General features: G+C 46.8%; 1 protein-coding gene across 1 annotated transcript in view; it reads left to right on the top strand.

Annotated features, from left to right (window-relative positions):
* rbfox3b (RNA binding fox-1 homolog 3b) overlaps positions 1-26484 on the top strand; it is a 38873-nt gene extending 12389 nt beyond the window's left edge. Inside the window, exons 3-11 of the mRNA XM_076266844.1 lie at positions 2962-3015; positions 4936-5028; positions 5781-5841; positions 6015-6068; positions 15869-16001; positions 17172-17211; positions 21135-21193; positions 23662-23740; positions 26372-26484. Coding sequence (XP_076122959.1) covers positions 2962-3015; positions 4936-5028; positions 5781-5841; positions 6015-6068; positions 15869-16001; positions 17172-17211; positions 21135-21193; positions 23662-23740; positions 26372-26416 — 618 coding nt within the window. The 3' untranslated portion in view covers positions 26417-26484. The remainder of the gene's footprint in view (positions 1-2961; positions 3016-4935; positions 5029-5780; positions 5842-6014; positions 6069-15868; positions 16002-17171; positions 17212-21134; positions 21194-23661; positions 23741-26371) is intronic.
* The last annotated feature ends 808 nt before the right edge of the window (positions 26485-27292 follow it).

Here is a 27292-nt window from a genome sequence, read left to right as displayed (position 1 = left end):
ACACCTAGCCCTCGTACAAACTGGCAGGTGCTGGGGATTTATGGGTCCAGGCGAAGCTGGCAAACGGAAGCGTGCATTTCATCGACGCTTGCCCCACCGCCGAGCCAAGGACCGGAGAAAGATAGAGAGAGAGAGAAAGAGAGAGGCAGGGGCGCGCAACTCGTTTGCGGTACCCAAAGCACTCCAAAAGAGCCGGCAGCTCCGGGTACCCCCATGGAATTGTCTGCCCGGCAGGGTGGATGAACCTCGGCCAGGCGGCGCGGAGGCTTCAGCAGCGGCGGCGGCAGAGTTAGCTAGGGCCACGCCACAGGCATGGAGCTGAGCCACCAGGATTCCATTTGCGTTTGTGATCAGCCACCAACTGCCCAACAAGATGGAAAAAAAAAAAGAGAGAGACAGAGAGAGGGAGAGAGAGAGAGTGAAAGGAAGAGATGATGACTCATAATCGTAACCGTGGAGATGAGCCATGTGGCTAATGGAGGGTTTGCCCCAAAAAATGAGGAGGGAGGAGCGATGGCGCAGCCATGCCATAGGTTAGGGCTCCCAAGGTGCTGCCCATCCCCCACGCCTCTCCCAGAGATGCTAACGAGACGCCGAGCGGGAGAGAGCCTCATTAGCCTGACCACAGCAGAACCATCAGCCCTCATTACGAAGGGAGAGGATGGCCCTGAGCTGCCTGGGATGGAAGCAAGAAGAGAGAGAGAGAGAAAGAGAAAGCACTCAAGGAACCCATGCTGAGCTGCCGCTGGGCACTCTTCCTCTTCCTCTCTCTCTCTCTCTCTCTCTATCTCTCTGTCTCTCTCTCTCTCTCTCTCACTCTCTCTTTCTCTCTCTGTGGCCCTTCAGAGTGCCACTGCTGAGCTGCTTCTCAAGAGTTCTTTTTCCAACACACACACACACACACACACACTCCTGCAAAAAGTGTACGCACTGAGACACACACTCATGCCCATACCCTTATGTTCTACATTCACTTTCTCACATACTCTCCCTGCAGGAGAGGAATCTCAAGAGCTCTTTATTGTCAACCCACTCCCCTGTCCCCACACACACACACAAACTACACAACGCATAGACATGTGCCTACAACAGTCACACAAACTGACACCAAAGACATACACTCCGCATGAGATGCATCTCAAGTGCTTCTCAAGAACCCCTTCAGACACACACACACACACACACACACACATCCTTATTCTGACTCTCATGCTGTGCTTTTCTTAGCACCCCTACTTAGAGGGGATGTCTGTTTAAGACTAAACCACTTGAGTTCTTATGGAATTAAAGCATCACTACCCCCCCTTACAGCTACGAGTGGCTGAACATCTTAAATTGTCAGTGGGAGGGAAGATGAGCCTTTTGCTGTGGTCACAAGTACATCTCCCCTACCCGCTGTGTGCACACACCACGGCCGTCCCCCAAAGCCTCTCGCTACATACCAGCTACACACACATTTTATTATTGTCTGAGAACGGCTGCCGACGAGCAAGTGCGGCGCGTCCATCGAGGAAAGCATGATGTCATCGCTCCTCCGCCAGGCTGCCGCAGCCGTCTGTGTCGACAGGCTTCCTTCCTCTCCTTCCTCTCCTTCCGTCTTGCCTCCCTCCCCAGCGCCATGTGGGACTCGCGTGGGGGGAAAAAAAGATGACTTCCCCCTCGAAACTAATTAATCGACGCAACAAGCCCATTACGCTCGGTTAAAACAATTAGCATCTGCCCGTTTAGTGGCAGAAGTGCCGCCGTCGCCCGCCGCTCGGCAGGCGAGATCACGCTGGGAGATTAATGCCTGCCACGCTGCCGAAGTTCCTCAAGCGCACCCCTGTGGCATGTGGCTCGCTCGCGCCTCTTTTTTTTCCTCTAATGTTTGTTTTCCAGAGTTCGGACATGATTATGTTCGTCTCGTTCGCGGAACGGCTTGGATGGGCCCTCACAAAAAAAAAGGACTCTTGAAAAAAAGGCTGATGGGCTTTATTGACTCATGGCAAAAGAGGAAGCATTCTAGTGGTGAACATCTGTTCAGTGAGCATAAGAAGCTTCCTTGCAGTGGTTTAAGGCCAACCTCAACCACTGTTCAAACAGTTGGCAAGTTAAGCCTCACAATTAGTGTTCCTTTGTGAAAGTTCGACCCACGTTATTTTAGCCCATGTGAATCTCTCAGTCCAGTGGCCTCCATCTGGGCTCAGCCATTTTCTGTAGATCTCCTCTGGGTCCAACCTCCATTTTTCCATTGTCTCCTGTAGCCAAGGCCAGCTGATAATACTGTAGCTGGAATAATTTCCACAGCCCTATTAGCAGACCTGGTCGAAAGATCCGTTCCCATCGAGTGCGAGCCCTTTCCAGAAAGGGGCCATCTCTTCCCCCGTTGTGCCGGAATGGTGGCGTCGCGGACGGCTTGACAGGGTAATTACTTTTAATGAAATAATGCGGCCATTGTAGACAGCAATTAAAAGTCGCTCTCCCTCCACTCATTAAGGGGGAAACTTACGCTTTTCATCGCTCTGTTTTCTAATGATCTGAAAGGGGCGCCCGTTAAATCGAACACTCAGGCACGTTAACCCCTTGGGACTAGCCTTCAAGTCCCTTTCACTAAGCACACAACAAAGCAAAAGGGAGGGAGAGAGAGAGGGAGGGAGAGAGAGATACAGAGAGAAAAAGAAAGTGAGTGCATTCACCTGTTTTTCCTGATTCCATGTCGTTTCTGATATGCTGGCTATGCTGGCTGTGTTGGCTTATTTAAAGAGTTCTGGCTGAATAATCGGTTGCCGCTGTGTGTGTGTGTGTGTGTATGTGTGTGTGTGTGTGTGTGTGTGTGTGAGAGAGAGTTCATTACGCTCCATGAAAACATAAACAGTGCAGTGAATGATCAGACCCTGTTCTGATTTGAGCTGTCGACTCTGACAGGGTTGTCAGTCTCCTCCGTGTCTGATGTCTACTCCCTTCTCTCTTTCTTCTCCGCAGCAATTTGGCAAGATCTTAGATGTGGAGATCATCTTTAACGAGCGAGGATCTAAGGTATGTGAATGAGATGATCAATCACACGTGTTTTTTTTTTTTCCAACCAACTCACGTGCTCCCATCATTGTACTTGTGTACCAGCCAGTTTCACTTTGACTGACTATAGAGTGTGAAAACCCCCCAATGAAACAGTCTAGCACATGCTAAGGCACCACCGTCCTACCCATCATTGTCCGGTCATCATGAGTAGCCATCGCTGGTGTGTCTGTTGATACAAGCTGACTGTCGCCAGTTGGCCTGGATTCACCTAATTGACTGTTTAGCGACTGAGGCTGCTTAACCCGGTGATTTAGCTAGGCAGGGCACACGGCTGGAGTCTTACGCCAGAGCTGTGTGTGGGTGGTGATTGATACGTTTCATATGAGGGAAAACAGCAGCCCAATAAGGGTGGGGTTTAGCCCCCCCCCTCCACCTCCCACACACACACACACACACACACACACACACATACACACACGCACACACACACACACACACACATACACACACATACACATATACACACACACACTCCACCAGGCAACACCACTGCACCGCCCGCCTTCGGCTCCAGCTCCACCCCACAACTCACGTGGTCGAGCTGAGGAGGATAAAGCCTGTTTCAAACGTTTATTGTTCGTTCCCTGAAAAAGCCCCTACCTATGATGTGTTTTTCTCCCCCACCTATTTCTCTCTTTTTTCTCTCTCTCTCCTTCCCTTGTTCTTTGTACCTTAATTTAGCCCCCCCCTCTCTTTCTCTCTTTCACATTTTCTTTTGCTCTCTCTCTTTCACTCTTTCTTTCTTTCTCTCTTTCTTTCTTTGTCTCCCCCTCTCTTTGTCTGCTTGCTATATAATGGACTAAGCAGGCCATTAATAAACAATCTATTTTCTATGACACTTTAGCAATTTGCATTCAATATGTTTGTCTCCTTTGAAAAATAGCGCCTCTGCTCGGCCTCCATGTAAGCTAATTATTTGTGCATGATAACAGAGGGGGGTGGGGATACAGATAGAGGGGACAAGTATAGTCACTGCAAAATGTCCAAAGGATTAATTTTGCCCTCAATTCCTTTTTGGATGTATTTCTTTATCTTTCTTTCTCTTCTCCCATCTTCTCTCACTCTCTCTCTTTCTTTCTTTCTTTCTTTCTTTCTCTCTCTATCTCTCTTTCTCACTTTCTCTCTCTCTATCTATCTCTCTTTCTCTCTTTCTCTCACACTTCACCCCCTGCCGACCCCCTGAAGGAGGGCTCCCATGTTATTTATGCCAAGCTCATAGAGTCTGAACGCCCTGAGTGTGTGTGTGTGTGTGTGTGTGTGTGTGTGTGTGTGTGTGTGTGTGTGTGTGTGTGTGTCGGCCAATGACACTACAGTAGTCACAATCTCTCACATGTATTGAACCTCCGAGCAATTATCATCTCCTCTCTCACTCTTTCTCGCTCTGTTTACCTCTCCTTTATGGACATATACAAGATAGAGTGACTGAATCCTGTAGTGAGCAAATGTCTTTGTGCCCTACACAGCGGACCTTTGTCTCAATAGACTGTTATCTTGCTCTCTCTCTCTTTAGAGTGTGTGGTGCCTTTACTCCAAATATCAGCCTGCTTGTCACTGACTCCTAGTTTCTGGCTTTTAATTCCCAACTGCTGCAGTACTAACCACAAAAACTTGTAAACTGCCACTTACTACTGTCCTTCCTGCTACTCACTGTGATATGTTCTCTCTCTCTTTCTCCTGTTTGTCTGTGTGTGTGTGTGTGTGTGTGTGTGTGTGTGTGTGTGTGTGTGTGTGTGTGTGTGTGTGTGTGTGTGTCTTCTTTCTCCTCTGTCCTCTGTGTGTGTTCCTAACCCGCACCCTGCTGCCTCATTATGCTGCGCTGTGTGTGTTTTTGTGTGTGTGTGTGTGTGCTTGGTGGCGGGGGGTGGTGTCACCCTGCAGGGCTTTGGTTTTGTAACTTTTGAAACGAGCACAGATGCTGATCGCGCGCGGGAGAAACTAAACGGTACAATCGTAGAAGGACGCAAAATCGAGGTGCTTCCCTTTTAATCTTTCTTCCTGCTTCCTGCTCTGCTCTTCCTGCTCTCCCGTCTGCACACCCTTCCTTCTGCTCGCTCGCTTCCTTCCTGCATGTGGGCGAGTGTGTGTGTGTGTGTTTGAGAGAGAGAGAGAGAGTGTGTTTATGGGTGTGTGCATGCATGTGAGTATGTGTAATCCTGTGTGCATGAGTGTAAATATTTGTATGTGTGTGTGTGTGTGTGTGTGTGTGTGTGTGTGTGTGTGTGTGTGTGTGTGTGTGTGTGTGTGTGTGTGTGTGTGTGTGAAATATTTGCATGTTTCCAGTGAGTTATCAGTTCGCAACAATAAACCTTTATCTTGATGTCCATCACCAGTTGCCTTAAACAGAGTATGTGTCCGTTCGTGAATCAAGCTAAAGTCAGCCTGGAGCATGAAGGTGTCTACAGTAACAGCCATCTCATGCCCCCCCCCCCCACACATTATGTTCTCTATCTCCATGCCTACTGTATACGACACAAGCAGTGTCTGCAGTGGATGACATCCACTGCCATTCAGATGTGCTGGTTGCATGCACTGGCTGGAGCTCTAGGCTCAGAGCAAGCACTCCCACCCCCACTCTGGGTTCATGTGTGTGTGTGGGGGCGTGGAGAGTGTGGGCTGTGGAAGGCCGCATGCGTATGGTCCAGTGGCTGCATGACCCGTGTTGTGATGCTGCCGAGAGGCAACCCCGTGTCTCACTGCAGCCCCCTCTCTCTCTGTGTGAACAGGTGAACAACGCAACAGCACGGGTGATGACCAACAAAAAAGTGACAAACCCCTACACAAACGGTATGCACTGGCCGGCGTGGCGCTCGCCTTGCTTCTTTTCTCTTGTGTCTCTTGCCTCTCTGTTTGATTTATTGTGTATTTTCATTGTGTATTTACTTCTGTTTCTTCATTTGCTTGGTTTGTCATTCTTTTTTTTCCTGATTGCTTTCTGGTTTGTGCTGCTGCTGCTGCAGGCTGGAAGCTGAATCCTGTAGTGGGCGCTGTCTATGGTCCTGAACTCTACGCCGGTAAGTCCACCAGCTCTCTCTCTCTCTCTCTCTCTCTCTCTCTCTTCCTCTCTTTCTCTCTTCCATTCTACACCCCCCCCCCATTTTACTGGGAGGCCATAATGTCTTCAAGTGTGCACTGGGAAATGGTTTCTTAAATGTCCCCTTTTTTTCTATATCTCATTTTTTTTTTGGCCTAAAATAAGCTCACAGTCGGTAAGGCAATGGGCCACGCTTAAGAGCGGCCCATTAAACAACAGTCATCTGAAACCCCGGGGAAAACTGCCCGCTTAACAAATTGGGCTTTTCGTCTGATTTCAGCACAGCTCAGGGTTTGGGAACGGGCTTATTGCCTCGGATGCAGTAAAAGGCAACACTTGCTCGCAGCTGCACGAGCTGCACACCAGACCAAGCCCAGCTAAGCGTCTCCAAGGGAACTAATTCTGTTTGGCACCCAGATGAACCGTGAGCCCGAGTGCGTGCTGTCGCTGCTCTGTGGCTTGGCCGCCCTCGTTAGTTTGTTTGGGGGAGAGACTGGCCTGGATGGGAGGCGCTCCGTCCAGAGAGAGTGTTGTTGACCTCTTTGGGATATGAACCCCCACGCCTCTGAGACGGGTCCAGAAATGATGGAGGCTCGAGATCCAGAGCTGTAGAACAAAATTGAAGAGGGGTAGAGAAAGAAAACAGAAAGTGGCAATCTGATCCGCCACTCATTCGAGGATACAAGTGTATGTGTGTGTGTGTGTGTGTGTGTGTATGTGTGTGTGTAGGTGGGGGTAGGGGGTGGGGGGTGGTGGGTGGATATGTGTGATCTCGCTGTTTGGGTCTTGTGGAAGCCAGGAGGGAGGGGGAGAAAAAAAATATGATTTCAAGTGCAAGTCGCTCCAGCAACTGTTATCAGATTGTGCAGTCTGCAGCCATGGATGGATTTGCCAAGTGCGGCAGATTGACTCTCACTGAGCTAACGGAATCAGAGAGAGATTGAGTGAGGGGCCCCCGTGGGGTGGTGTGTGTGTGTGTGTGTGTGTGTGTGTGTGTGTGTGTGTGTGTGTGTGTGTGTGTGTGTGTTTGTCAGGAGGGGTATACGTATCATCTGCACTTTTCATCCATGGAGAGGGTGAGGGGGTGGGGGTGGGTAGTATTTCTCCTGGCATTGGTTTGATTGTGTGTGTGTGTGAGAACGTGTGAGTGTGTGTGTGTGTGTGTGTGTTTGTGTGTGTGTGAGAAAGTGTGTGTGTGTGTGTGTGTGTTTGTGTGTGTGTGTGTGTGTGTGTGTGTGTGTGTGTGTGTGTGTGTGTGTGTGTGTAATGTGTGAGTGTGTGTAGCAGGGTACCAGAGGAGGCCTCTGCGGGGGGTGTCGGTCCTTTACATGCCTGCCCTGCTTTATTGCTGTATGTTATATGAAGCGCTTTGCATTTTAATGAGCGGGAAATGGTACTATTTCATTTGGAAGAAGTGCTGAGCACATCTCGCCACTTTAACGGCTCGCCTTTCAGCTCATTAGACTAAAATCTGTTCATTCCCCGGACAGCTTTACGGCGGACCTCTAAATAACTGTCCATGACAGAAAGCAGTCATCTATCACTTTTATTCCATCTCCCTTCTTCCCTCTCTCTCCTCTTCCAACCCGCTGCACCCCTCTCACCCCACACCCCACCCCCACCTCCCTCCCCACTGACAATTACATACACACATACATATACATATACACACATATATGAATACACACACCTAAACACTCACATACACATACACATACACATACACATACACATACACACATACGCACACTCAGACAGACAAGAGAAATACACATTCATACATGCATATGGAATTATACTCACATTCAGACATGCCTATTCACAATCTATGTAAATCACCAGCACTCTCTCCATCACACACAAGTCCATCTCAGGAGCATATTAGCATAATGGAATTTCTATACCTAATACATGTTCTCAGACGTACACGCATATGCTGGCATGTACTCCCACACTGAAACACACACACACACACACACACACACACACACACATAAACACACACAAACATACACACACACACACACACACACACACACACACACACACACACACACACACACACACACACACACACACACAAACATACACACACACACACACACACACACACTATCTCTCACACACACACATTATCACACACACACACACACACACACACACACACAAACACATCCTCTCACAAAGGCTTATGTGTACCTAGACTTAGACACATACTGTATATGTAGCAGTTCAGACCCACGAATGCCCTGAGACCCTTTCACTCTCACAGAGGCACACGCATACACATACCAGTGCAAGTGCCCAAACACACACCCACACAAACCAACCTACACACAAGCACACACACACACACACACACACACACACACACACACACACACACACACACACTTTCCCAAATCATCTCATAAATCAGACAGAGTGTGGTCCATGCCGTAGGCAGGGAGAGCCGGGGGTGGAGTGATTTATTGGCCGCTAATTTTTCAAGTCATCTTGATGCGGTGCAGAAGTTTGCCAAGCCTAAACCACAACATATGCCTGCCAGCTGGGCTCGATGTGCAACATAAATAAGCAATACATTTTCGGGTGCCAAAGACCACCAAACGTCCACATAGAGAGACAAAAAATAGAGGGGGGAAAAAATCAGACTAGACGTTTAGACATCTATTTAGAATAGCCAATAGACATTTGATGTATTTCAGCAGTGTTTTCCTAATCATTTATGAAAATAATTTATGAAAATGATACACAAACCCCCCCCTCTCTCACACTTGAGCGCATATGGACACACACACATGCATACACACACACACGCACACACACACACACACACACACACACACACACACACACACACACAAAAATACACAGACACACACACCCGCTTCCTCATCACGTTTCCCCCATCACACAACGCGGTGATCATCCTCCCCCCTTTGACAACCTAAGTCCCATCATCCACGCTCTTCCCAATCCGTCGGTACCAGCGGCCCGGCGTGGTGCGATCCTGGCCGCCGTTGACGTCTCGTGTTGGCGGGGGGGGGGGGTTGGGGTGGGCAAGTAGGGGTTCGGCGAAAGCGGGGAATGTTGGTGGAGGCGATTAATCACTGTTTATCAGTCGCTCATTTCTGTGCGGGAGATCTGTGGAACGGGAAGCCATAAATCGCGGGCGGCCGCTGACAGCGCACTCCGTCTCCATTCGTCCTGGCGCTACAGGTTTATTGTCCTCAAAACCCATTCAGGAGAATGACGGATGAGAGGCCCCATCGCCAGCCGCTCCCCACTCTTAACCTCGCACCGGGGATGGAGACAGGGAGGGAAGAGGGAGAGGAGAGAGGGAGAGAGGGAGTGAGAGACAAAGGGAGAAAGAGTGTGTGGAGGAAGAAGGGGAGGGGGGGAGAGAGTTAGAGATAGAGAGGGAGAGGGAAGGGAAGAAGGTGTAACACCTTTTTCCTCCTGCCACCTCTCCTACTCCTGATGTTGTTGATCCTGCTCTGAGGGAGATTCGTGGCACCTTGTGCAGAAGCGAGAGATACAAAGATGGAGAGAGAGAATGATAGATTGGGAGAAAGAGAGAGAGCCCCCTCATCTTCTCAAGTTCAAGTTCAAGTTCAATTTATTTTCTTTGTTCAAGTTTCTTTGTCCCAAATGGGCAATTTGATTGCAGACAGGGTCACATACCACACGACAAGACACAACACACTACAATACAGACAGATATGCACAAAATAATAATTTAGTTAGATAAATAGGTCTGACAATGCCTAAAAAGTCAGTAAAACCAAGATAAAAACTTCATTAAATAAACTAAACTAAATGGACAAATCTATCTTTTCCTGTTGTGTGCATTCAGTACTTGGATAGAAAAGGGGATAAAGGAATTTTTGTACCTCTGTTTAAAAGCAATATGAGTTTTAAAACGCAAGCCAGATGGCAGCAGCACGTATTCAGAATACAGGGGATGGCCTGTGTCTTGATATATTTGTATCGCTTTGTTGAAAACCTGCTTATTAAAATATTCGGTGAGACTAACAAAGTTCTCCTCCAGGGTTTTGGGTGGGGGTTGGGGTTGCATGGCGCCATTCTCTGTTTTGTCTCCTGCAACCCAAACCTTCCCATGAGCCCCTCTGAGTGGGCCTGTTTCTGGCCCCCTCCCCGCCGCTGGGAGAGAGAGAGGGATCGGGCTCCCCAGTTTCAGTGTCAGGCCGTGGGGAGGAGGCCCAGATAGCATGACGCTAACAGTGCCTCTGCGCTCATCTCGGCTGCTGTTTGTTCATGGCTGTGTGGGGCGGGTGAGGCTCAGCGCTAGCACAGCTGAAATGGGCGCCGTGTGCTCCAGTGGCACTCTGCAGCCGTGCAGCACCTGCAGTCATTCAGATTCAGATGAGAGCTGCAGAGCATGAGATGAGATGTAAAGAAATCCATATGCTTTAAAACACAGAAGCACTCGGGGCCACTTCAAGCAGCGATTGACAGCATCTCTTCTTCCCTGCATTGAAGTGCATTTCAGCACCACGGACAGCACACAGGCTCCTCCATTAATGAAGCCTCCTCTCTCCCAACCCCCTCCTCTTTTCTCTCCCCATCCCTCACGTGCTGGCACTTGGAACACATCAGCTCCTTGAGTTGTTCACCAGTCCTCGAAGCAGCCCTCACACGGAGGGCCCCACCAGACTCCTTCAGACGCCGCCAACAGGAAGCTCTCCACTCGAGAGCTTTTCCCACGATGGCTGTGTCGGTGGCGGCGGCGGCGCACTGAGTTTTCCCTACGAGGTGATGCTCCCATTGAAGAGCCCCCATTGAAAGAGCCACGCAGCTGCGCAAATGACTGAATTAGTGGCTAAACAGGGTCTTAATACGCGCCGAGGATCCTTCTCATTGTCAGAGCGTGCTCTAAGAGGATAATTAAGCACTAGTTGTCTTGATTAGATTAAGCTCCTCTTCCTCCTCCTCCTCCTCCTCTCCTCTCCTCAACTCCCCCAGTGGTGGGATTACTGTGCCTCGATCATCCACCCAGTCTACCCTCAACAGGAAGCATTAGAGAGATCAACTCAGTAGGAAGAAAAGTTTTTCTTTCTTTTTCCCTGCCTTTCTTTCTTTCTCTTTGGCTTTTTTATTTCTTCTGGAGATGACCTCCCAGTTTGAGGATAACTAGATTGCCAGAGGGGGCAGACTTGGGGTCGTGTGAGTAGTGAGCATTCTCTCACCACCTGACACATATGACATATGAGCTGCTGTGCGGAGTGACCTCTCACTCGCCCCCACCCCGCGCCCCACCGCCCACACACACACACACACACACACACACACACACACACACATTCTCTCTCTCTCATACACAGACACACACACACACACACACACAAACACAGACACACACACACACACACACACACACACACACACACACACACACACACACACAGAAATACATACGCCCACACAAACTCACATATACACACAGAGAAACCAACACATACACACATATGCACTGACACACATACAACCCCCCCCCCCCCCAACACACACACACATCCACACACACACACTGCTCATATTTTCCATCAAGCCTTTTCCGGAAGATTCCTAGGCTCAAGACGGCGGCTGCTAGTGGCTGTTTATGCTCAAACTAGCTTTTTGCTGTTGTTGCTTTCCATGGGTGTGGAGAAGTGTGACAGGCCCTTTGATTTATGGGTTATTATTGAAGCGGTGTACCCTATCGCCAGCTCATTATGAGTTTACATTCACATACATCATGCATTGCATATTGCATACAAATTCAACCTTTAGGAGAAAACTGCCGCAGAAAAATAAAAAAGACTTTTTTTTTCTATTCTCTTCTCTCTTTTTTAATGTCAAAAGGAAGAGGCGAGGTTTTAAATTTTGAAAGGTGAAAAAATACCGTGAATCCGTGAATCTTGAAAGTCTTTTGTGAATGAGGACGAGGCTCGGGCCGTTACTCACGGAGAGTTCTAGTGGACTCATTTAAATGTCAAGGTCAGAGTTATAAATTAGGTGTGTGGAGGGCTAGTGGGGCTGGAGGTGTGGGGGGTATGGTATGTGCGGGTTGCTGTTGGCGTGGTGACAATGTGTGGGCGTGACGGGGACAGGGCGGGGCAGGAGTTAGGGGGCGTGGTGGTGTGGAGGCGCAGGGCGGAGGAGGGCTGAGGAGCAGAGGGGAGCGGAGCGGTACACGTGGGAAGGGAGCGCTAATGGGCCGAGACGTTAACCGCGGGGGACATTAAACCCGTCCGCCGGAGTTTGGGGGGGGGGGGGACGCAACTAATCTGTCTCGCTGTCATCTCTGTTTCACTTTCTCCCTCGTTTTCTCTCGCTTCTGCTGCCTGCCCTGCTCTCGTTTTCCTCCTCCTCTCCAATCTTCTCTTTCTCTTACCGCCTCTGTCTCTTTCTTCACTTCTTCTGTTTTCCCCTATGTCTATCTCACTCCTCTGTGCTGACATAATCACCTCCTCTCAGTTGCACATGTTCTGCATGTGCCTCACACGGCAATGCGTCCCTTAAGGACAGAGGTGAAAGGTTGTGCATGTTCCAATCAAATGGCTTCTTCCCTCTGTTGCTTTTCTGGCTGAATATCAGATGTTAATGTTCTTTTGTAAAAGCCAAAGAGAGAGCTCAAACAAAGTGAAAACAATGATGCGACCCTAATAGTCTGTCTCTCTTACAGAGCCAAGAAGTATCATATTTGTTTGATTTATTACAGTTACATTTTCTTCTCTCTTTCTCTTTAGATAGTAGCTTCATAAATCACAATTTTAAAAGATACAATTAATAATCATGATCAAATATTGATGGTAATAGATATCCAAACTCAAGATTTTTACTCTCCTTATTCACGTATAATTAGGTTTATTAATAAGTGAATCTTGATTCTTGAAATATCAAACAATTATAATAAATGAAGATAAATGAATGAATGAATAAAAATGCATAATTATGATAAATAAAGAACTACTAATTAGTTGAGAGGAAGATGTGAAGAAGCGAGAGTTGTATGCCCCTTGTCCATTTTAATCATGTGTCCTTTCTTTCTTTGTGACACGTTGAGTTTTGAGCTCTAATGTCGGCTTCTCTTGCCATAAAAGCATTCGAATTTTAGAATTTTCATCCAATCATAAAAAAAAACTAAAGTTGCAAGTTTAGGATTTCTCTAAAGTTTTTTTTGTGTTCCTACTGAAAAATAGTTTGGTCTTTTCTGGAATAAAAACTGTATTTTCAACCTCCTTAAGGTCACAGGGGATGCAAAGGGGTAGTATCTCTTTTTTCTATCTCAAATTTGTGATCTCCCAAGAGGTATTTTGGAAGGCATATTCTGTGTGGCTGTTCCAATTTGACAAGGTAGTCTGCAATCAGGTATTCTCTGATTAACTTGATTTAGCATTCCAGTACTTTTGTAAGATTGGACTTTAAGATTGTAAGATTGGTCTAGCCTTTGAGAAATATGGGCAGTTTCACTATCTCTGAGAATTTCCATTTGATTGGGTTTATATCCTTGATGCGACTCAAATTAATAATTCATTTTGTACTATTATTTTTCTCTGATCATGCAGAATTAAATGCATCCAGAATTTGATTGTACTTTTGGTGACTGCAAGGAGCATGGCCAAATGACCCAACTCTGCCCTGCAAGCATTATTCAGTGCACCTCTATGGACCAGTGGTTTTACAGAACTATGTGGAGTGCTTCCAAGACACTCTTGTCCCATGACTTTTTGCTTAATGCTGGACCCCATATTTCTGCACTGTACAGCAGAATTTGAGTCATAATAAGGTGTCAATTATGTTTAACCAAAATTTAAAGGGCAGGTGAAATTTTGTAATGACTTTATAGATTGTGTAGAATGCCCTATGAGCTCCGTCTCTCAAGCCTGTGGTGGAACTGCCTTGAGGCCTGTACAGCCAGTCCTTAAACGTATAGCTGATTGTGCACTCTAAAATATTAGGATCTAATGTGAATTGAAATCTTTTCTGTCAATCTTTCCATCTGAGATAGGAATGATGATTTTTACAGTCTTTTATAGTTCATTTCTGAGGGGGTTTGTTTTGTGATTACGGCAAGCTGTTAAGGATTTGGTTCCAGATTTTCTGGGGGTTGGTAAAAAAAAAAGTTTTGAAATAAGTCATTCAGACATTGCCCTTTTAATCAGTCTTTCAGACAGTCTTGTCAGTTAATTTTCCCTACATTGTGTTTTGATTTATCAACTGTTCAATTTAATTTAGTTCCCCAGACATGTACTCAAATTTCTTCTTTTGTAATAACCTTTTTATACTTTTTAGTTCATGCTGACATTTTATTTCTTTCTACATTGTGCAGATTTGGCAGCTCATTGTTTGACATTTAATTTTATCCTAGATGTTGCACTTATCTGTTTCATTTTGTTCTTAATTTCTCTGTCCCCAAATGGTGTGTTTTATATATTAATGATGGTTACGTATGTAACCAAGGTTCTATGAGCTTTAAGCACCTGACTGTCCATCACATGCGTGTGCAGGTTAAGTGTTTGTATCAACAAAGTCACCTGTGACCTGGGTGACATATGCTCTTTGCAGTGGCACAAAAAGTACATCCTACTCCTAAGTGACCTCTTGCCAATCTTCTTGGGAGTATTGCGAGGGACTTTCAAGCTCTGGAGGTCAAACTTAACTTATAAAACCGCAGTTACGTACGTCACCATCATTCTTCATGGTTTCTACTAACCAGTGCTTTAAGCACCTGGATGACTAATTCCAATAAAGGCATGAGAAATCCTAAACTTGCATTTTAAGGATGCTGTGAAGAGGTAGGAAGAATAGCTGTAGTCACTGGGTGGTGTGGGACCACATTGACCCATTAATATCTTGAAAATGTGCAGGGTGATGTCCATGATGCAGCTGCACATATATCTGAAAGGGGGACTCCTTATAGGGCCTCCCATGAAGTAGATACACTGCTGGTTGAGTGACCTTGCACACGATGAGGGGTTGGGAAACCACTGCTCCTGTAAGCATGACCGTTTCAATGATTTCGATAGCCGCTGCTTGGACAGGGCGTGGCCTCGCCTATATCCCGGGAGCTGTGAATTGTTTGCACCACTGCTGGTTCGCAGGACCCTAACAATGACAATGGCTCTGGCCCTTCGGAGGTGACACGGCTGTAGGTGTAGATTTGGAGAGGTCACCGGATAATCTCATCCAACGTTCAACAGAAAATATTTGCATATATAGTATCATATATAATATACTTGGGTTGGATTGCTATTCAAAGTCTTTTGGAGGGCAAAGATTCACTGCTCCAACCCGTCAAAAAATGCTCATACCAACGATTGCATACTCTTGAACCTGCGTACCCACAGATGGTAAGATGATTAGAGGGCACTTCCTGGGTGGGCGTGCCTCTTGTGCCAGGACAAAGGGTATACATCACCCACGTCACTCATGACCTGCACGCACACGTGATGGACATCCAGGTGCTTAAAGCCTCTGGTGATCAGTAGAAACTAAATAGAGAACTATTTTCATTGAGTTGGCAGGAGAGTTTTGATCATAAATTCACTTTTACTTTCACATTCACTTTCATGTATTGCAACTTGATTTGCCCCTACTCTAGACTGCTTTGTGGGGAGAGGGAACATATTGGGTTTTAGATCGTGAAGATCTTTTTGTGTTTCTGACTGTTTAAAGTATTGGATTGTCTAAACTTTACTCTCACTTTCTTTCTCTTGCTCTCTCTCTCTCTCTCTCTCTCTCTCTCTCTCTCTCTCTCTCTCCCTCTTTCTGCAGTAACTGGTTTTCCGTACCCAGCCACTGGGGCCACAGTTGCCTACCGGGGGGCCCACCTGAGAGGGCGGGGCAGGGCTGTGTACAACACCTTCCGCACGGCACCCCCACCCCCTCCCATCCCCGCTTACGGAGCGTAAGTGTCCAACGCAGACTGCATTGCATTTGGGTCTGTATGTGTGAGGGGAAGGAGGGTGGGGTCCATGCATGTGTCTATGTGTGTGCTTATGTAAACATCTGTTAGCACTCTGTTAGCATGTAGTTACATAACAAACACAGACATTGAAAGCACTTCATGGCAGAGTCCTGTGAGACTGAAGTGCTCAGGATGTCCCACAGTCACAAATGAGATGCACATGACAGTGTGTCTGTGTCTGTGTCTGTGTATGCGTGTGTGTGTGTGTGTGTGTGTGTGTGTGTGTGTGTGTGTGTGTGCGTGTGTGTGTGTGTGTATACACATGTGTATGTGTGTGTTGCTATACGGGTACCAGACATTCAGCCTGTCTATAGCTCAGCCGTCTGGCAGGCAGATCTGCAACAGATCAGAGTTGTAATCGAATCCTTACTGATTAGGTCTACATCCTGGGATCTCCTGCAGTTTACTACCTATCTCTCTCTGTCTCTGTCTCTCTCTTTCTCTCTGTCTGCCTGTCTCTTTCTCTCTCTCTCTCTCTCTGTCTCTGTCTCTCTCTTTCTCTCTGTCTGCCTGTCTCTCTCTCTCTCTGTCTCTCTTTCTCTCTGTCTGCCTGTCTCTCTTTCTCTCTCTCTCTCTCTCTCTCTGTCTCTGTCTCTCTTTCTCTCTTTCTTGCTTACTGTACACCAGCTGTCTCCATATCGCTTTCTCTCACACAGCTTCTCTACCCCACACACACACCACACTTCTTTCTCTCTGTCTCTCTCTCTCTTTCTCTATCTATCTCTCTTTCCCTGACATCACTGCAGCAGTAACTGGAGAGGCAAACACTTTTACTAGAGCAGAAAATTGGACTGTGATTCAGAAATGGCCGTGTGCCCCTCCCCTCTTAATATGTCATTCATTATTTGCACTGTGGTGAAGATCAGGCTGTGGCTTCCGTGAGATGACCCAACAGTCACGAACGCACTCTCATGTCTCCCACTCATGACACCCCCCAACACACACACACACACACTTAAACAGCACATCACCATGAAGCCGTTTGTCCGCTATGCCTCAAAGTTAGAGGAGGAATTGCATTACATGCTACACCAGAAGCCCATTTCACCTTTCCAAAATACACTAATGCTCTCTCTCTCTCTCTCTCTTTCTCTCTCTCCTTGTGAACAGAGTGGTTTACCAGGATGGCTTCTACGGAGCAGAGATCTATGTAAGTGGGAGTTTGGCCTCCTCTTTCTGTGCTTTTTTTTCCCTTTTCTTCTGTGAGTGAAACGCTGGTGGAGGGGGACTAAACAGGCATCTCGCATGCCTCAACCCAGCCCTCCTACCTCCACCAAAACTAATTCCCTGAATCGGCTGGCTCTCCACAGACCTGAATATGATCCCTCATCATCAAGACTCCCACTCACCGCCTCCCCCAACACAGACACACACACTTTGTATAGACAGACACACATAGAGATGAACACATGCATCAAATAGGGATACACGTACACATGTATATACGGAATGCACTTCCGTATGAGATACACTGGTATACATTTACTGTGTTTTTGAAGAATTGGTAGTAAATCAAACTAGCATTTTTGATTTGGTTTGATGTAGAAGGGAGCATCACTGGTCTCCACATTGTGTGTGTGTGTGTGTGTGTGTGTGTGTGTGTGTGTGTGTGTGTGTGTGTGTGTGTGTGTGTCTTTATCGTGAGGGCATAGGGACCTCCACAATCAGTACCAGATAAGGCGCAGAGAGCAGATAAAAGGATTTAATAATCTCTCCTCAGCGGCTGCTGTTGTCCCTGCGCACACACACACGCACCAGCACACAACCATCCACACACACACGTGGTCATGCCTGTTTGCGCATGCATATACAGCCACACACACACACACACACACACACACTAACTCATACACACAAACGCAAGCACACAGACCTCGGGTTGCCCAGTCAGTCAGTCATGAGCATACAAACACAGCGCTAGCGCTAAGCGAGACTATCTGTGGCAGAGAGAAAGGGAGACGGGGCAAGTGACAGAGGAAGGGAGATAATTAGTGCATCAGTGGATGTGTTGTTTAGATCCCCGGCTTTCCCTCCGCCACAGAGAGGGGAGACCGCAGCCAGACACCGAGCCTCCCCGCTCACACTCAGCTCCACTCCGCTGACATCTGACTCCCACACACACACACACACACACACACACACACACACACACACACACACACACACACACACACAATCCCACCTCCTTTATCCATCTGCCTCTGCTTTCAGTTTCTGTCTCTCTGTGGCTCTGTCATTCTACATTCTCTCTTGCTCTATTTTTCTCTCAAATAACCATTTTTTGTCTCTCTCTATGTTCTTCTTCTCTCTCTCTCTGTTGCTGTGCGTCTTTCTCTCAGGCTTTTTCTCTCTTTCTCTATTTCTCTTTCTCCCACTTTCTCTCTCTTGCTTCTCTTTTTCTATTCTCTTTCTATGTGTTACACTGTTTGGATGTAGCCCTGTGATGCTCCAGCCCTAGGTCAGGTGGCTGTATCCTGTGTGTTAGATGTTGTTTTGGTTCTGTCCACACCATTGCTTTCTCAGATCTCTACCCAATACTGACCAGCCAGACCATCCCTCACATACACATGCCATTTTCCCCCAAGTGTCTTCAGCCATGACTAGCGTGTGTGTGTGTGTGTGTGTGTGTGTGTGTGTGTGTGTGTGTGTGTGTGTGTGTGTGTGTGTGTGTGTGTGTGTGTGTGTGTGTGTGTGTGTGTGTGTGTGTGTGTGTGTGTGTGTGCGTTCATGCATGAGTGAGTGTGTGAGAGAGATGCACATGCTTTTGAGCACTGGCTTTCCAGTAGCCAGTGATGTGGTCCTTCCATTGTTTGAATCATGGTTGATGCGCACACACACACACACACACACACTGACAGATCCTTCCCCCTGGTAAACTCCCATCAGCCCCTGGGACTTCAGCCTGACAGGAGGCTCAGAGGTCATAGAGCATTGGTGCCTTCTGTGCCTGACATGATGGCATGAGGAATGAGCCCAGTTCATTATATATGTATTACCCTATGTATTACCCGTATATAACATACACAATGTATACATACCAGTGACCTCTCCCATCCATTCACACATACATGGAGGGACAGAGATTGACATTGAGGGATGAGTAACACACATACCCATGCTCACACTCAATGTACATACACAAACATCACACAGAATGATAAACACATACATATTCACACATATACATCTATACGCACATATTCTGTGTGTGTGTGTGTGTGTGTGTATGTGTTTGTGTGCCTGCCTCTCTCTCTTTTCCCTTTCTCCCTTACACACTTCCACACTCACACACACACACACACACACACACACACACACACACACAAACGAATACACACCCACTCATAGGAGCAAAAAGTGACACAAAATAACAAATGTGCCTGGTGGCCTGCGCGACGGATCTGACACTGATGTATGAGGTGGCGTGAGTGGAGGTAGGGGAAGTGTAATCAGCGCACTCCCAGGGCTCGCCTCTCCCACAGGATGCCCTCCACTACCCCCACCACCCCCTAGCCCCACCCCCGCCCCCACCACATCCTGCCCCCCCCACAACCCCCCCCCCACAGTGGGAGGGGGCAGGGGTGGGCGGGTCAGCTCGGTTGACCCAAGCATCCCTGCAGTGCCCTCTGACCGGCGCTGAGATGGGGATGAGCCCTCACCCACTCTTTATCTCCCTCCAACAAGTTCTAGTTTGCCCACACACACATGCACACACACACACACACACACACACACACACACACACAGGTCTTGCTTACCTGCGTAGGGCAGGCCAGCCATTTGTAATAACAAGTTTACACAGACACAGGCTTCCCACACACATGCAGCTTGCGATGGTGAGCATGCGGACCAGGCAGCATTTGGTCATATAGGTGTGCGGCGTGTGGTTTTGGTCATATAGGTGTGCGGCGTGTGGTTTTTGTCATATAGGTGTGGGGCATGTGGTTTTGGTCATATAGGTGTGCGGCGTGTGGTTTTTGTCATATAGGTGTGGGGCATGTGGTTTTGGGAAGTTCTCTCCTCTGCATGAAGCCTTGCCATCTTCTCGGCTGCTCTGAGATGGGTCCCTTCCCTGCTCTGTCTGAGTCTGTACAACACAAGTGAAGACAGATGTGAGCTCTTTAATAATGCAGAGAACAGAGCGAGCAGAGCCATCCCTCTCCTGCCGTCATCTTAAAAAGAGGAGTGAATTTGGGGAGAGCTATGCCCCCCCCCCCTCACACCTCCACCTCTCTCTCTCTCCTCTCTCTCTCTCTATCCCCCTTTCTCTCTGTCTCTCTCTTGCGCACTCTTAAGCTGTCTCGAGTCTATCTCTGTCTCTCACAGATCACTTCTCATGCTTGCAGTCACGCATTGCTCCCCACAAAACTTAAATCACTCCCTCTGATGCACGCACACACTCTCACAGACACATGCAAGCAACATTCTCCTCCCCACACATAGACACACACACATACACAGAGAGAGAGAGAGAGAGAGTTACACACACAACGCACAACCTTACTGCACTGACTGTACACCACAACATATCCAACTATACCAACTTTAGTGTACACACATACAAACATACACACTCAGACGCACACAAGAGCATGCACATACACACACATACACACACATACACACACATACACACACACACACACACACACACACACACACACACACACACACACTCACACACACACACACACACACAAGGGAGACGTGAAGGCTCTGAGGGCATCAATCATTCCCCGATCCTTCAGGCACTCAGAAATAGAAAAAAACAAATGGATTCTTTCCCCTGAAATGGCGCCCTCTGGCTGTGAGCCAGGGATTTTCACGGTTCTGCGCCTGTTGCCATCCCCTGAAAAAGAAAGAATTGTGTCCTACACAATTTCTGCCAACACAAAAACACAAAAGAAAAACTTATTATCTGTATGCTATATTTCAGGGCCTGTGCTTTGTCCAAAGCCATGAAATATGTTTGTTGCAGGATATCTTCTATCCAACTACATTTTGTGTATGGATGTGCATATTGCCTGGAAACCTGTTGTTGATCATTTGTCTTTTCTTTGTTTGTTTTTAAAGGGGGGCTATGCTGCATACAGATATGCTCAGCCCACCACTGCTGCAGCCTACAGTGACAGGTGAGGAAACGCATTGTGCCACACACACACACACACACACACACACACACACACACACACACACACACACACACACACACACAAACAAACAAACAAACAAACAAACAAATAAAATAAAATACAATAGCAGAAGAACAAGAAAAAATATACAATTACATTTCACCCACAGACAATGCCATGTCCCCAGTACAAAGAGATTGTTTTCAATTCTCAGTCTCATATTTTTTAGTCAAGAGAAAAAGCAAGTATAAAACAATTTTATAAGGAGTTAAAATAAATCTAAAATACATTTTCCTAGGATTTTACGGGGGGGGGGGGTCTAGGGAATAGTTTGAAGCTGTCAGTGTGAGTATATGTAGTTGTCATTTGGGATAAGACATGTACCCAATACTGTTATAGCTGTGGAGGTTATAGAATGGTGTGGAGGTAAAAGAATGGTCTGGAGGCCACAACAGACTGTGGATAGAGTGGTGGGGAAGGGTGGAGGTAGAGGTGGGATCTAATCTGTGAGGGTGTGAGCGTGTCAGGAGTGATAATGCACACACACTGTCCGAGAGGCTCAGAGATCATAACGATAATGTCCCATTTATCAGACATGCCTCTTACACACTGGCTTTGTGCTCCAGAAGGGACACAAATGAATAAATAAATTAAAGATAAATGCAGATAAATACATGTTGGAGATTGGCCTTTTTACCTCCACTGATCCACTGATCCACTGATTTCATTTCTATTTGGCTTCTGTATGTATTTCTGCTTGTTCGTCCTTATGTAATTCAGTGTAGTTGGATTTGGGTTTAGCTTTTTGCTTTTCCAAGATTTTTTTCCACTTTTTCTCAAGGTATACATCAATCCAAGCCAATGTGTTTGCCTTCAGATTTCACCAGATATTTCTTAGCTTATGAGATAGAGGGTAAAGTTAGGTCCATTGGACCTGAGAGAAAGGTTTCGAGTACAGCTGTCAGACAAACTTTCTTTCTACATGCCCTGTGAGAGAAATGGAATTTCATTCCAACGTTAAGAATAGTGATGTCCTCCAAGTCTAAAATCTAGAGTTATCATAGTCAGTAATTAGTGCTGTAATTACATGTTCAGTTCTTTAAAAGGCTTTTGGACTTTTGCCCATAGATGTGTGCCAGCTGTACACAAAAACACAACACATAAACACCAAATCAGTCTATTAGTCACGTACATAAAGCACATGCCATTCTCTGCCAGCATTTAGGGTTTGTCTGTGTACTTAATGAAACAAATAATTTGGGAATGAGAATCTTCAGCCGTCTCTTAATATAATGCCAAGGCAGGCAGGGTGCCATTTTGTTTCTTTTCTGAGTGGACATTTTTGGCATTGGTTACACCCACTGAAGTGAAAGAGGCTGCCTCTGTGACTTTCCCAGTCGACAAGGACTCTTCCGTCTCCTCTTCCCTTAACCGTCCTCCATGGCCTCCCAGAGCCTCCTTGCTCTCTCCCGTGCCTCCTTCCCCATAACCCCCAGTGGGCCGAGTGCGCTGGGTCTCCCCTGCAAGCGCCTGGATGCCCTTGCTCAGGAGAAAGCCTTTGCCCCATGTCTCTTGTCTCTCTTTTTCTTTTCTGGGGAAAATGACATTTTCCTCCCCCCACCCCACCCCACCCCACCCAACCCCCCTTCCTTCTCTCTCTCTCTCTCTCTCTCCTCTCTCCGGATTCCCTTTTTTCCGTATTCCTGCTTGATTTGGTGCCCTCAGTCCTTGGCTTGGAGTGTGTTATCTGCTCCTCACAGACCCTCATTTGCAAGCGAGCGTCGGAGGAAGAGAGAGACGGACGGAGGGGGGAGGGGGAGGGGGGGCTGAAGTAAATAGAGGAATAACTGAGGAGCAGTAAATAAATAAATAAATGAAAAGACGGGCAGGAGGGAGGACACATCTTGTCCTGTCTCTGAGGGAAATTGAAGGGATTAGTTCCAAACCACCAACAATGAAAAGCCAGGGCGTGAGCCCTCTGTGCAGCCCAAGTAAACAACGGCTGGGGGGCTTGGGGGGGGGGGGGGGGGGGGGGGGTTATGTCCTCCCTCACCCCCTCTATTTCTCCTTCCCTCTCCCTCCCTCCTGGGTTCACCTCCAGAGAGACCCACCACCTAATCAAGGAGACAATAAAACAGAGTAATTCAATTCAGCACAAATAGCACATAAACCTTTGAACACCTGGTGTAAAAAAGCCTGGACAATTCCAGAGTTGTACAGTTCGTGACAGGAGAGAGAGCGAGTGATAGAGAACCAGAGGGGGGGCGTAAAAAAAGGAGGCTTATGCCAAGGCTACAAAAAGGTGAAAACCCAAAGCCTTTCATGTGCAATTAAGGTGCTGTGTGCATTCAGCACCATTCTCAGTATTACTGTATACGCTCAAGTGTTAAAGCCAACTCAGTCTCTCCCTCTCCCTCCCTCCCTCTCTCCCTCTCTCTCTCTCTCTCTCTCTTTCGACTCCGTTGCAGCTATGGCAGAGTCTATGCAACGCCGGACCCGTACCACCACACGATCGGCCCGGCCACCACCTACAGCGTGGGGACCATGGTGAGTGACCTATCCCTCTGCACCCTGCTGCAGTCCCACGCGCACACACACACACACACATACACACACACACACACACACAAATATACAAATCTTCGGAAATCTGTGCCTTACATAGGAGCACAGTACAGTCCTTCCAAAAGAGAGACATTTTGCTCATTCACTCCATCTAGTGGCAACGCAATAGAACTGATATGATGTTGGATCGAAGTTTATATACTAACTGGGCATTTGCCATCCCAAAATTACTTCCACCACAGACTCTAAACTGATTTTATGTGTTAGATGGCTTTTGCTGACACACAACTAATCACATCCTCCCTCGTACAAACAGTTTCCCGCTGTGAGCACCTACTTAAAAGAATCAAGTCAGTTGGTTAATGTTTGTTTTTAGCTAGCGTTTGCAGCTTTACATCAAAGATGAAAAGTCAAAATCAGTGGAAAAAAGCATTTACTTTTTGACCAAAAGAATGAGAAATCTGTTCTCTGACTTTTGTTTTATTTTCTCTTTACTTTGGAGAGCATGGGAGGGGACTCCATTCTGCCTCTATTATGAACAACTGTTAACCGCATGCAGCAGTGTGCCGTGGGACATGAAAGGGGAGAGAGAGAGAGAGAGAAAGAAAGAAAAAGAAAGGGATGATGGAAGAAAGAAGGGATAGAGTATGTCTCACCCTCTTCCTTCCCCCATAAGTTTGAATTTGACTATCACTCTCTCTGTTAGGTTAGCAACTCAAATATTTAACATTTTCCGGCATGCATGCGTTTTCTTTTTCTTTTTTGTCCTCAAAAACAAAGAGCAACAACAAAGCTGTATTTAAAAAGGAGAAAGAGAAACAGTTCCCCGGTGCAGCTGCTAGCTAAAAGCTTTCATTAATTAAGACAGTAATTTTTATGATTTCGTTTTATAAGCCTTCATTTTAACCTAATTAAAAGCTGTGCTTGTGCATTTTGATGCTTTCCTCTGCTCCTCCAAACTTCCTTCCCTCGTCTCACACTCTCTCGCGCTGATCCACATTACAAGACTGACACAATTGGCCTCAAAAACTCAAAACGTGTGTGTGTCTGTGCCTTAGTGTGTGTGTGTGTGTGTGTGTGTGTGTGTGTGTGTGTGTGTGTGGTGGGGGCGCAGGGGGGGTTATATCCTCCCTCAGTACACTGCTTAACCAGGTAGTGGAGGAAATCATCTAGGTTCTTCAGAATGTTTTGTACCCAGTGTATAAAGTACTGTCAAACATAGTGAGAGTTGTTGAGGTGGGAAAATCATTTGGTTTCTAATTCTTTAATCATATTTGATTAATGGCTTGGAAGAAGCGGATAGGGGTGGAGAGAGGATAGAAAAGACAGACAGAGCAGAGGCAGAGGAGAGGGAGAGAGAGAGGAAGAGAGAGAGAGAGAGAGAGAGAGAGAGAGGAAGAGAGGAGGGTGCTTTTTTGCATTTAAAAGCCATTCAATAATTAGTTCCTCCGAGGTTGCGTAAAATTCTCTTTGCAGATTTGCAGCGTGCTGAAATTACAAATTGGGTTCCACGCTGATGAAAGTTGCACATAAGCAAGAGGGTTTCCTAAAATTAGAGATAATTAGCCTTTGAAGGTTTCCGGGCCTTGCCTTTGGAAAGTAGCCAAAAGAAACAGAGCAGAGGTTGGACCCGGGGAATGTGTGTGTGTGTGTGTGTGTGTGTGTGTGTGTGTGTGTGTGTGTGTGTGTGTGTGTGTGTGTGTGTGTCTATGAGTGTGTGTGTGAGTGTGTGGGTGCGAGTGCGTGTGTGTGTGTGAGACAGAGAGAGACCGAAAGAGACAGAGAGAGGGAGAGGAAGTGTGTGTACATGCATGTATGTATGTGTGGGAATATATGCATCTGTGTTTGGTATGTGCATTAGTGTGTGTGTGTGTGTGTGTGTGTGTGTGTGTCTGTGTGTAGCTGTGTGTGTGCATGTTTCTCAGACTGTATGGTTGTGTGCACTGCCCTCAGGAAGCATGTAGCAGTGAAGTTAGCCCTCCACCCTGGTGTGGCATGGTGTGGTGTGGTGTGGCGTGGTGTGGTGTGGTGTGGTATGGTGCAGTGCAGCGCAGTGCCAGTCAGGTGTGTCCCCCCACCCCGAGTTTCTGACTTGAAAGGGAACGATCGTTGCGCTCCTTTGAACCGCTTTGCCTCAGCCCCCTAAACTCCGACTGCACACTGACGACTTGAGAAGCTGTCCTGGAGGGACACATCCCAGAACAGAGCGCCACTGAGCACGCAGGACGAGCGGGGCTCATAATGAGGCCGAGACGCTAGAATGAACACTTCCATGAGTGAATCTGGCCCTGCAGTTAGGAGGAAAAGAGCACAGGATACAGTAGGTGTCCTTTTATAAAATGGAGGTGATTTGCATATCAGATAAAGTTCAGATTCAAATGAATATTTACACCACTATTAGGTGTTCTGCTTAAAATTTTGAAGGCAACCGTAGCATTTTAAAATGAAAACTTAAAAGCGCAAGCACGCACACACACTCACCAAAATGGCCAAATTGTCAAGCAAAAGCGGCGTCGTGTCAAGGGAAGGAACTTTGCAGAGGGAGAGGAAAAAAGCTGCATGGGAGCGGTCACCCTAACACTGATTGGTCCTTTTTCATCTTTGATGTTGCAGGCTAGCCTTTACAGAGGAGGGTACAGTCGCTTCACTCCCTACTAAAGAGACAAAGAGAGAGAAAGAGAAACACAAAGACATTACCCAGACTACAACAACCAAACAAAAACAAAACAAACAAAAAAACACTCTCAAGAACAAATAAATAAAAACAATCAAAAAAGCTACTGTATAAACAGCTCATCCTGCGTGGAGTACTGATTCAGACTAAAGCTTCCAGATCAGAGGGCTGACCCTGTCCCCTCACCCCTTGCCTAAATGATTTTCCTCTTTGTGTCCAGATGTCAGATGTTTGTCTGTTGATTGATTTCACTACTGATTTTTTTTTTTTTTTCCTCCTGTCTTTTCAAATGTCTGTTCTTACTTCATGTAATGTGACGTGTTACTGATGGGTTTGGAGGGACTGTATATAAACGTCCCCATACTTGTGGACACCTTACTCTGTGTTACCAGTGTTGATTTGTTTTTAGTTTTATTTTATTTTTTTTATTTTTTTTTAATACTGTGAGTATATATGCACAATTCTTCTCCATCATTGCTCCTTCCTTTTCAAGAAGCAATGAGCATCAGTCTGAGCCAAATCGAATATCACATCAGTTTGTTGTTACACTATATCCTAGTCTCCATCACCAACACTAAGCTAATTTACGCTTTAAGGTTAGCCCCTCTCCCACTGCAGAGAAGAAAAGCTCCATACCATGATACTATCAAAGGCAGTGTTCCTCCCTGCTCCCCCCTCATTGATCACTGAGGGCAGGCTGTGTTATTGACTGTAGGGTGCTTTGAGGCATTATACTCCCCCTCGTGTCCTGACTTGTATCTGTATTAATTGACATGTTGGGTTACATGCATGTCATTGTAAAACAGCAGGAGGCGTTGAACCCTATTGTGTGGTTCATGGAAACTCATGGTCTTAAGTTT

The sequence above is a fragment of the Alosa pseudoharengus genome, unplaced genomic scaffold, assembly GCF_046254945.1.
Source record: "Alosa pseudoharengus isolate Yale_2024_CS ecotype anadromous, Long Island Sound unplaced genomic scaffold, YU_APseudo_1.1 YU_APseudo_1.1_scf_4, whole genome shotgun sequence".
Classification (NCBI taxonomy): domain Eukaryota; kingdom Metazoa; phylum Chordata; class Actinopteri; order Clupeiformes; family Clupeidae; genus Alosa; species Alosa pseudoharengus.
This window is presented reverse-complemented; position numbering and strand designations above follow the sequence as displayed.